General features: G+C 36.0%; 1 protein-coding gene across 1 annotated transcript; it reads left to right on the top strand.

Moving 5' to 3' along the window:
* Positions 1 to 307: 307 nt before the first annotated feature.
* Positions 308 to 6,345, top strand: LOC114355124 (integrin beta pat-3-like). The gene is made up of 8 exons (XM_028307806.1): positions 308 to 597; positions 1,220 to 1,617; positions 2,058 to 2,559; positions 2,640 to 2,992; positions 3,591 to 3,752; positions 4,020 to 4,194; positions 4,966 to 5,341; positions 5,845 to 6,345. Exons 1-8 carry the CDS (start codon positions 457 to 459, stop codon positions 6,066 to 6,068), a joined length of 2,331 nt encoding a protein of 776 aa, XP_028163607.1. The 5' UTR covers positions 308 to 456; the 3' UTR covers positions 6,069 to 6,345.
* The last annotated feature ends 6,217 nt before the right edge of the window (positions 6,346 to 12,562 follow it).

Genomic DNA, 12,562 nt, shown 5'->3' with positions numbered 1-12,562 from the left:
TTATTTATTATATATTTAATTAATTAATGAATTAAAATAAATTTAATAATTAAAATAAACCGGAATGAATCATCTTGACTATGAAACTAGCTGGAAAAGTTAAAGGCTAAACCAAAACAAAAAAAGACATTATGTAGGTAAATGATTCCCCATCACCTAATGGCAACACGAAGTATTAGGGCCTTTATAAATTTTCATGGAAAAAAACAATAAGTCCTGAATTTACTAACGCTCTACCCAAAACAGAAAAATTGGTCTGGACTCACATAACAAATCATCGTTAGGATTCATATACATTCTAACACACCAGATGCTTAAAATCTCTATTTTTTAATCCATCCCGAGCCTGACAATTTACAAATAGTCCTTTGCCTTAAATCAAATACTTTTCCTGTTTGATTTTCCGGTGTTGGAATCATATTTAATTTTAGTTGGTAATCAGAAGACCCAGAAGCCATGGGTGTGGTTGTATTCTATGTTCTGGTACTGCTGGCCAGGGTCATGGGCCAAGGGAGTGAGGCAGACACATGTGCGAGCCACACTGATGATTGCAACGACTGCATCAAGGATCCTAGTGTCTGCGTATGGTGTGCTTTGGTGAGTTCCTATAGTATCAAAATTTTCGTTGCAAATAAGTTACAGTATATAACAAGTAAACAATACGCCACGGAGTTTATCTGAAATAAACAGGTTAATTACATTGCACAAACTCTAATGACCAGGTGTAAATTTAAAACTAGGGGTTTTAATGTCCTTGAAAATGTAGTTTTCCTTAATTTTCATCACATTGTTATTACTAACATTATTTGCTAATTTGGATTAAAACAAAAGTAGGTTACTAATATTTTTTACCTTATCCACTGTCCCGGAAAACAACAGAAATAATACCTACTAACTTCTGGAATAAGAGCACTTTCACATTTAGGCGATCTAGCAGCGCGACAAAGGTGTGACAGCCGCGCTGCCGAAAATTTCATACTATGTGACAGCGGATGCATGCCTTTACATTATAAAAACTCCACTGCCGCGCTGTGAAAGCGCTCTAACGGATTTAAAATTCTGAAACTGCAAGAAGAATGCATGGTTGGCGCGTAGGTATACCTACTCGTAATACCGGTAAAGCTAATTAAGAAAAAAATGTAAACGTAGAAGACGATAATAAATTGGTTAGATATACATACAGATATAAAAATACCACGCCTTGATTGACTTATTCCAGACACAGTTCGACGGCGCGCGATGCCAATCGTCCAGATTGGTCTCTGAGAACTGGTGCCTCGGAGCAGTACAAAATCCAAATAACACAATCTCCACAGACCCCATCAAAAACGTAGACTTCAGCTCTGACATAGGCAAAGTAATCCAGATTAAGCCCCAAGAGGTCACACTGGATTTGCGCGCAGGTCAGCCGCAGGAGTTCAGTTTTTCTTACAAACCAGCATCGAACTACCCAGTCGACCTTTACTTCTTACTGGATGCATCGTCCACGATGGCAGGAATTAAAGATAAGATTGAAGAACAGGCCTTGAACATATTTGCCACTATGCAGGAGTTAACAACCAATATCAAGTTAGGAATGGGGACCTTCGTCGATAAAAACGCGATACCTTTTACCGAGTAAGTTAGATTTTCCTTTATAGGCGTAATGGAAAAACGGAAAAACGCATACTACAGTAAGGCTTAATACAGTATACAAACATAAAAATTTCCTGAAATGTAAACCAAACACTATGGCATTATTAGGATGTCTTAAGAAGTGCTGTATTGCCGATGATGCTTCTTATTCCGATCAAGTTTAATCATAAAAATAACAATAACTCATACTTTATTACATTTTTTTTTGACATTGTAAATTTATTAACTGAAATATTAATACATTAATTTGATTTGTAACATTGTATGTTAAATAATAATCTGAGTGATAAAATATTTGTACGTCTACTTGCAGGTTGAATACATAGGAATCATATTAGCCATAAGATCTGCTTTGTAAAACGAGCATGTAATTTATGTATTCTAGCAAATAAATCATTTAATTTGAATTTATTCTGTTGCAGCATATTGAATAGCACAAACACATACTCCTTTAGAAATCATTTGAGTTTAACAGACAACTCGACCCAGTTCAAGGACACGGTTCACAAGCCTTTACAAGGATACAACTTTGACGAACCAGAAGGAGGTTTGGATGCACTGGCACAGGTCATCACCTGCACAGATCTCATCAAGTGGAGGACTGAGTCCAGAAAACTGATCCTGCTTTTCACTGATGGACCTTTTCACCAAGCTGGTGATGGAATTTCAGCAGGCATTTACAAACCCTACGATGGCCAATGTTACATGAAAGATGGTGTTTATACAAACGAATTAAACATGGATTACCCTTCCGTGAGCATCATTAGAAAATTAGCATCAGATCAACAAATCACTATTATTTTTGCTGTACATAAGAATGTAGATAATATTTACAGTCATCTCAGTGAAGCCATAAGTGGATCAAAATATGTTACAATCGATGATGGCAAAAAGATAACAACTGTTCTTACCGACATTTATGAAGTAAGTTTAACATAGTCAAAATGTTTCTATATTAATATAAGTACTCGTAGTTCGCCATTAAAATTTACACTCTATTTCAGGAAATAACTCGAACCATAAAATTAAAAGTAAATATACCTTCTGAACATAATGATGACTTCCATATTACATTCCATCCGGATTGTGCTACGACTAAAGTAAATACCTTAAATTGTAATGTAAAGAAGGTGGAAGAGAAACAATTCATTGGTACTATAACAGCTTTAAACTATTTTGAAGAAAAAACAAAAAACGAAACTGAAATTGACATAATAATCGAAGGAATTAACGAGAAGTTAACTCTTAAAGTAAATTTAATAAAAGACTGCGACTGTCCAAATGCTGTGGTTCAATCACCGCTATGTAACAATGCAGGAACATTTACATGCGGAGTGTGCAAATGTGATGAGCATAGGTAAGTTTGACAAGAGGTTGCATTAATGAACCTCTTCGGTAAAGCTTATGTGTAGGAATTATCGATTATTTCCTTTCGTCCACTAGGATCCCCTAACCCGATCCCCCAAGGGATCCCCGTGAACTCGTCTGTTCATCAGAATCCCCTTTTAATAAAAGTACATAAAATCAGTGTTACACTGTAGAGTATTTTCCTTTAGTAGCATAATTCACAGCACACACATAATTAACACATTTTAACTACATATTAGTTTACAGTGATTCCAAATATTGCCTTTTCTACTAAGAAGTACAGAACCATATAAAATTAATTATCGCTCTATCTCTCTTTCTCTCTATCTCTCTCTGTTACTACTAGAGTAAGTAGATACTTAGTAAAGTAAGTAGAATTTGAAAATATACTCTTGAAACATTTTTAAGAGAGAGAGAGCGATTACGGTCAAATACCTGCCTTGTCTTGCATAAAAAAACTAAGTCACTAAGTCGTATTATACAGACAGAATTATGTCACCGTGAAAACGTGGACATTAGTCAGTTTATAATACAACTTATTTAATTTAAGATTAAAAGATGTAATGTAGAATATGTATTCATTGCAGATATGGTGAGAAGTGCGCTTGCCTGACGAACAGCCTGCCCGGTGAGCCGAAGAACCCGGGCGCCGACGACAACTCCACCTGCATCGCCAAGGGCGACAAGGAACTGTGCAGCGGCCACGGATCCTGCATTTGCGGATCTTGCATTTGCATCAGTGACTCGCCGTAAGTGTTTTAGCATCGATATACAACCCTGTCGACTGAACTGCGCACCTCGCTGGAATGCGACTCTCCCTCGCACTAACCTCACACCTCTCCCGATTTCGGCCCGTTCCATACCACATACCAGAGCGTGGATGTGACGTCTCAGCGCCAGGTACTTCTAGCCGTATACACGCGCCACTTACAGACCGAATTGAAAATAAAATAATTTTAATTCACATGAAAATTTTCACCTACCTATTTAGAATCTGTTTCTTTTTTTTTTCATAGCTACGTGGGAAAGTATTGCCAATTCAACAGCGACAATTGCCCGAGACACAACGACGAAGTATGCAACGGGCACGGGAAGTGCATAGAAGAAAAATGCGTTTGCTCCAAGGAGTGGAATGGTGACGCCTGCCAGTGTCCTAGCTTCAACAAACGATGCATCGGATCAAGCGGAGAAGTAAGTAACAAGCAAAGATAATTATGTGGCACTTTTTGATTCGAAAATAGAATCCGTTCACAAAGCGATATAATTAATTCTCTGTTTTGTCTAATATTCTGGTTAGCTGGAAGATAATGCCATATGGCATTAAGCTCGCCTGTTGTACCGCTGTTTATTATGTGTGCAATAAAGTTATTAATAAAGAAATAAATAAATAAATAATTCATACAAAAAAAAACAGCCTTTCGACCGTGTTTCGACATTACAACTGTGACGTTTTGGCACTTGTCTAGGGGGGCTGGACATGCTGTCCTTCTTGAGATATTGCTCACTAACCCGTTGTCGTGGGAGAAAGATAAACGCGGCAACGCGACGACCCGATGTAAAAATATCAAGTAGTTTTAATAATAAAGTGCAATGATTTTGAAACGTCAAGTCTAAATTATTTACCCACTTTGATAGTAGCGCCCTCCTGTGAATGTGAAACGTCTGGGACACCTCAGTGTTGTCAAACTTTACTGGCCTTCGCAGACGTGTGTATCATGTCATAACATGTGTCATATTATATGAAGTATTGGTCGTATTTCGCGTCCCGTTGCTCACCTAGGACAACGGGTTAGTTTGTGACACTTATGACATTTAGGCTGAGTTGCACCACCACCAACGTACCAATAACCGGTGCTTTTCGTATGGAGTTTGACAGATTTTTGACGTTGTCAAAGTTAAAATAAGATGGTGCAACTCAGCCTTAATCGATTACAAGCTAGTGATTCCTAAATGCTTTTTCAGCTATGCAATGGGAGAGGCGAATGCCGGTGCGGGGAGTGCGTGTGTGATCGCACTGCTGCTTGGGACGCCCGGGAGAACCTGGACCGTCACTGCGAGATACTGCCTTGTCCCGACTGCCACAACCCCCAATGCATCATGCTAGAAGCCTGCGCCAAGTGCACCTTCTCCGAGGAAACCTGTCCAATGTGCCACAATGGTACCAAAATCACGCGCGTAGAATTCCTTAATTCTACGGAGGATTCTTCGTGGAATATTTGCCCAGACCTGAGAGTGGAAGTCGGGTGCTACACCCGGTATATGTATAGATACGATGACAGTGTGTATGGCATTGAACTGGCGGTACAAACCTATAAGAATTGCTTGGAGAGTTACTACTGTTAGTATTATTTTGAACTTTTTATCTTATAAAAAACATGCAAATTGCTTCATTCTAAAGCCTCTTTTATAAGGCCACGATGATATCGTTTTGCTTATTGCTTCTTCTTCTTGTCGTGTCGCTAACATATGTACCTACAGAGTATCAGCCCAACTCTGCTACAAGGTGGCGTTGTCAGTAGCATTCATAAATCTTCCTGCATGCAGTTTTAATGTTAGTTCGTCCGTTCGTTTCAGCCAAATGACGTCCACTGCTGGACAAAGGCCTTCCCCAAGGTTTTCCATAATGAACGGTCCTGCGCTGCCCGCATCCAGGCTCTTCCCGCGACCTTTACCAGATCGTCGGTCCACCTAGTAGGAGGCCTGCCCACGCTACGTCTTCCAGCCCGTGGAGAACTTTCCTGCCCCAACGGCCATCGTCTCTACGAGCTATATGCCCCGCCCATAATGTTAGTTGTTAGTGCTTAATGCTTGTTGACATTAATTTATTCCTTTCGATTTCAGTATACGGCGGGATATGCCTAGGATCCATCATCCTGATAGGGATAGCCACCCTGGTGGGCTGGAAGTGGCTGACGGACGCCCAGGACCGACGGGAGTACGAGCAGTTCCTCAAGGAACACGCGGACGACCACGAGGAGGAACCACAGACGAACCCAAACTACCGGCCTGCCTCCACCACAATATCCAATCCAGTCTTCAGGAAACTCTCAGTAGACTTCAAATAAAATAAATACGTAAACTCTTTACAACGTCATTCGATGTAACGCCACACTCTCTAAAACGTCGATTTTACTTATTTCCCAATAAACATTTAAGCTGGAAAAAAAATATTTTATCCAATACAATAACAGCTAGAAGTTTTGTAAACGTTATACAAAGGCGTGGAAATATCTTTCTATCCGCTCTACCACGGTGCTCTACCGTGCCTCCTTATTTAACGTTCCTCCTTCTCTTCTCTCTCTTAACTCCTTATACAGGGTGACTGGAACTGAACCCGCCATAGCTAATAGGCGTATAGAGGAGGTCATTTGCTAATTATTGAACCTTACTTTCTATGGCTAAAATTTTATAGTTTAGGAGATATGTCAATTTTTATACTTTTTTCAGATTTTTCCGAAATTTGACCTAAAAACTGCTTCAATTTTTTTTCTCGCGTGATTTCAACAGTTTTTTTTATTTGATATTAATATCGAATATGTCTTTATTCAAATAAAATAAATTTCTGATCCAGATAATGATTGAATAGCTAGTTACGAGCCGCCAAAGTTCAACAAAAGTACAAACCACGATAAAAAATTCTACTTCAAATTCGATTGAAACAAAAATTAATGGTGATAATGGATTGCCAATAATCTTAAAAATATCTCCAGCTTCTCTTCTTTCCAATGATATATCACACGTTGTAATTGGATATTGAAATTTATCAAAAATTCAAAGTTTATGGAAGAAAATGGAGTAATAATACAAAAATTATCCATACAAAGTTGATTTTGAATTTTTTTAATTTTTTTTTTCTTTATAATGTGATTATTATTTTTAAATTCATTTTAAAAAAAAACACGAAAATAGTTATGAAAAGGAGTATAGCAGAAAATATGAGTTGTTTGAAGAAACTTTGTATGGATAATTTTCGTAAATTACTCCATTTTCTTCCATAAACTTTGAATTTTTAATAAATTTCAATATCTAATTACTACGTGTGATATGTCATTGGAAAGAAGAGAAGGTAGAGATATTTTTAAGATCATTGGCAATCCATTATCACCATTGGTTTTTTCTTAAATTGAAATAGAATTTGAATTTTTTATCGTGGTTTTTACTTTTGTTGAACTTTGGCGGCTCGTAACTAGTTATTGAATCATTATCTAGATCTGAAATTTATTTTATTTGACTAAAGGTTTATTCGATATTAGTATCAAATAAAAAAATCGGTTAAAATCATGCGAGAAAAAAAATTTTAGCAGTTTTTAGGTCAAATTTCGGGAAAATCTGAAACAAGTATAAAAATTGTCATATCTCCTAAACTATAAAACTTTAGTCATAGAAAGTAGGGTTCAATAATTAGCAAATGACCTCCTCTATACGCGTATTAGCTATGGCGGGTTCAGTTTCAGTCACCCTGTATAATGTTGAAAAATGTTATGACCTCAGATCATAGATTATGACCCTTATGTCATTTTTATAGAGTTTACACTGTAAATAAAAAGTAAATGTATTTTCAAATACATACCTATCCTACCAATCAGTGGGGGCTAATGCAACTAGCAGACCAAGAGCTAAGCTAAGTTAATTTAGGTTATCTCGCATGTGTCGCTGAAGTCTAATGCCTGTTTTCACCATCAATCCCTAATTTTTAAGTGACCCCTTTGAAAACAAAATTCCTGTTAAATTTTACCATAGGGGTCACTTACAAGTTAGGGATTGATGGTGAAAACGGGCATAAGGCTACGGCCGGATTCTCGCGACACCCCCACTCGGGCGATGACGGAACGCCGCGGAGGTTTTAGTGGGTATACCCCGTCCTTTTCAGGACGGAGCATCGCCCTTTTCAAGGCGCCGGGAGTCCCACACACCACCGTATCCCTTGGCAGTGGTGACGGTGCGCAAATAATTTCCTCCGCGACAAAAAAAGCTTATCTCGCATAGCTGAAGCAGTTTTCCATATTGTTTGCATGCTGTCTACACTTAACTAATAACTATCTTAGCTTAGCTCTTGATCTGATATTGTTTTTACGACATTTTTAAGTATCTTACTACGACACATTAAATATTTCTAATTTTAGTTCAGTTAAATATTTTATTAAATAGTTACTTATTACTTACAATATTAAAAACAATTAATTACCTAGGTAAATTACCTACGAGTATAGTGGTACTTTGGAGAATGCCAATAACTAAAACTTGTTCTTAATATCATTTTAATTTTATTAATTTTCTTAATGTAAAAAAATATTATTTGAGGTTTTAGTTACTAAGCACACTTCGAAATCCTGCAGTTGATTTCAAAAATAATTAAGTACGGATGTTGAGATTTTATTAGATAATTAAAAAACTTGTACAACCTTATGTATTTAAAATTTTAGTTAACATTACTTTAAGTTACATACCTATTAACGTAGTACAGTTAAGCGTACAGCCACAAATTATTTTGCAGAAAAATCGAACCTATCACAACTACACAAGTGCTTCGTATAAACAAAGCTTATACAAAAACAAGTATTAAAATATGTAAATGTCCAAGATAATTTAAAAATAATTAAGCTTAATAAATAAAACCTTATTGTTGTATTTGTTAAATTACTTACCCAAAAATTTAGTAGGTACTTATTTGTAACAAGATTCTTATTAATTACTAGCTGACCCAGCTAACATTTTTTTTGCAGGTAGGAGTATTAAAAATGAAGTTTATTACGTCCTATTTTCTGATCTACTAATTGTAAACACAAAATTTCATAAGAATCAGTTCGGAGGAATCGGAAACGTTTTAGAGGATTTTGTTACAAATACTGTGACATGAGAATTTTATATTAATGCCGAGTTATTAAACCATCTTACTTTAACTTTAACAAACGTCAAAAATCTGTCAAACTCCATACAAAAATCACTGGTAAGTCTAGGTGACTTTAATCACCGTCACAGTTGTTTTTCCATAGATAAGAATAAGTACAACGTTCTCTCTTTTTCTCTTACAAGTGTAAATGAGAAAGATATACTGTCACTGTAGTAACAAAAAGTCACCCGTGCGCGCATAGCCTTACGGTTAAAGTAAGTAAGTTAACTCAGCCTAAGTAGAGATTAAAAAGTTGCAATGGCGATGAAACCTTTTACATACCCACCCCCTAAAATAACAGCGTCAAAACACTATGGTATATTATTAAGGAGTTAACAGGTGACCCAGAATGGGTGAATCAAACAGCTATAGTTACCTCTGACCTACCCCTAAAATATTTAAAATATTTTATTACATACAAAAAAAAACGTTTTTTACAGTCGGACCAAACAATCGCTTGCAATTATTATTAGTTAGTAAGTAGCAAATAAATTCGTAAACTTAAGAAAATTCCATACCATTTTTAATAATATTTTTTGTACAATTTTTTAACATATTTTTAGAGGTATATTAACTAGGTCAGATTATGTCAAGCTACCTCCATTGAAGTTGGATTTGATTTGCCCCTCTAGGACAGCCTGTAGAATTACATTTATCACTAATGTATTATTACACCACAGATGGCGCTACCTAATATGGACTGCTCTCGTGTATTTGGGTTTTATAGGAATCTTTACGATAAAAATATAGTAAATAAATATTTTTTCATTAACATTTAATTAGTTAGGCTTTGACTTTATACAGGTAGGCCAGGCTTACGCTTTCACTGAAAACTTGAGACTGCTGATTTTCAGTAAAATTGAAGTACAGAATACTTAAATCACATGTTTTTGCATTGTTTTATATTTATCGTATAAGTAAAAGGTGTCCCAAAATTAACGCAAGTTTCATAAGGGCTTAAGATCTAGGTTTCTTTCAAAATTAAATAAAAATTCTAAAAACAAGTCAAAACATAAAATATAACATGAATTACAGATCTACTTATAACAAAATATTTTTCATTGCTGATGATATATACATAACTCTTACGTGAAACAACCTGAAATAAGGTAGTATGTAGGTGCCTACTTAATGTAGCAAAAGCAGAACGTAACTAGAATTAATTGAACCATAAATAAATAATCCACTAACTATACCTGATCTATACTTGAGTACCTAGGTAATTTATCATAATAGAGGAATCAAACAAGTTACATAATTATTTCTAATAACTTTTTTAATATACACGCACACCATCAAATGCGATTTCCGCGAATTTCCTCGATCCGCGATGATTCATCTCCTCGCAACTATTTCTTGATGTAGAGAGGTCGCGTTCGTCTACAGTCTGTGGCGAGACGTCTCGCGGCGCGCGCGTTTTTTTCATATTTGGAACGCTCCGAGTCGTGTTTGAATTTCAAATTGACCGCGTAAAAAAGTTTTGTTTATTTTAAAAAGAAATAAGCACTGGCCGTTTAGACTTAATAAAAAAGTGCAGTGTATTCAATTTCTTTTGTTTAAAAAAAATTAAGATGGCTGGATATGTGTTTTATTTTGTTTTGGTGGCGTGTTCGTTACAGCAAGTTTTCGCGATCGACTGCTTCAATGTTAACCTCGAAACGGTGATGAATTGTGACGACTGCATCAGGTGTGGAGGCTACTGGTGCAACAAGCCAAGGGAGAAAGACGTGAGTATTAACTACCTCCATTTTTAATTTTAAAAATTTCAACAAAATTGTACACGAATGTGATATTTTTGTAAGGTAAGATGCAAATAGAGAGAGGTATTGATGGAAAATTCTAAAAAGAAAATATTTTTATCAATACTAACATCTTTTGTTTCACAATCGTAAACTGATTTGATGAATCATTACAGCTTATTGGAAATAACAAAGACCCGGTTCATAGGTTCAATGTTAATAAGTTTAAACTTAAACCTGTACTATTAAGTTAATTAAATCAAGTAGGGTGTGCGCGAAAGTAATTTTGAACGCATTTCATTGTCACCCGCAGTCTTTATGGTCAATGAAACTTTTGCAAGTTTCTTTCATGTCGTGATTTTTAATGATATAATTGCGATGGTATTATTAACCGCTTGATTAACATTCAAACGTAATTTTACTCCTTATTTAATATGTACATATTTGACCAAATACAGTATTATTAGGTCAGGCTCGACAAATGTCACCTAAATTCTTTGACTGCCATTCTTTGAAACTAATTGGGTATGAAGTAATAAATAATTAATTATAAATTAATATTTATAGTTCTTTCCATTTAAATATTAAGAGGCCCAAATTTTAATACGCGGAAAGAAATTCATCCTTACCAGAGAGAGAATAAAACTTGATATTACGAATACAAACGGAAGCCATTAAAGATAACGCTAATGTTACTCGTTGACTTTATGACATAACAAATATACCTACTTTATGTATTAGGTATAGGAATATTTACGTCACAATCTAAACAAACATTTACACACTAATATCTTGTAGAGCGTTTAAAGTTGTCACTTTCTTAGATGAAGACGTTCCGGTGTACCAAACCAATTGAACAGTTCTCATGAATGATCAGCTCAATTGCTTTTCCGTAGGCAATAAGTGCGCAGCCGCACAAAGAAAACCGTGGAGCCAAAGGAAGAAACAATTGACTCAATGAACTGACAGCCAAGTTCAAATTCCAGCTATTTTTACTGCTCACGTTTCGCTCATGCCCCACCTAGGGACTAAAAAGACACTTGGTCTAAGTAAGGAACAGTCGTTTCTCGCAGTCCTTTTGTGGCTGATGTGGGTAATCAATGTCGCGAGTTTTGATTTGCTTTCGGAGATTGATTGAGATGAAAACACGACTAGTCGGAGTCGGATGATAATTATAAGGGGGTGTTCCCTTCCAGTCGCACTGTATCGTGTAACAGTATCAGTGTCACTCGTTCGGAAAAAAAACATATCAAGTCACCTGTTACTCGGTAGACATTAAGACTGAGTTGCACCATCTAACTTTAACCGTAACTCTTAACTGGTGTTTTTGTATAGAGTTTTACAGATTTTTGACGTTTGTTAAAGTTAAAATAAGATGGGCAATCCAGCCTAAGATAACCTCATGGTTTACATGTTTGATCCACACGCGATTTGTGCAATTTCGTAATGGACCTGCAATTTAAAAATTGCTCCTGCAGGTCCGGTGATGAAGCAACACGAATGGAATGGAGTAGAGAACATGTTTTAAACCTTAAAACATCACTTTTTGGTTCTTGATCTGCTTAATCGTGTTTGCATTTTTTACACAATGCGTCATTGTATCCGCCTTTAGGTTTCAAAGTATGTCAATTTCTCTCTGAACTGCTAAACAGTTGCACATATTATTTCACTTTAGTCATGGGAATTTTGTAAAGTGACACTGACATTTTACCGACCTTAACTTCAATTCGAGTTGGAATTAAAGTAGAAATACTCTTACGAGATATCAACTAAAATATTAAATCGAAACAACAGTTATAAAAACTTCGAGTAATCTACCCTAATGATACAGCTGAAAGGTTTCTATTGTTTTCTTGGGAGATTTTTTTGTTGAGGATTATTAACGTAAATGACGGTTTATCGACCCCATGTCTACTAGCAGGAAGGCACT

This window comes from Ostrinia furnacalis, unplaced genomic scaffold (genome assembly GCF_004193835.3).
Source record: "Ostrinia furnacalis isolate ACB-3 unplaced genomic scaffold, ASM419383v2 OfSCF2350, whole genome shotgun sequence".
Lineage (NCBI taxonomy): Eukaryota > Metazoa > Arthropoda > Insecta > Lepidoptera > Crambidae > Ostrinia > Ostrinia furnacalis.
Note: the sequence above shows the minus strand (reverse complement) of the source record. Positions and strands in the feature narration are given on the sequence as shown.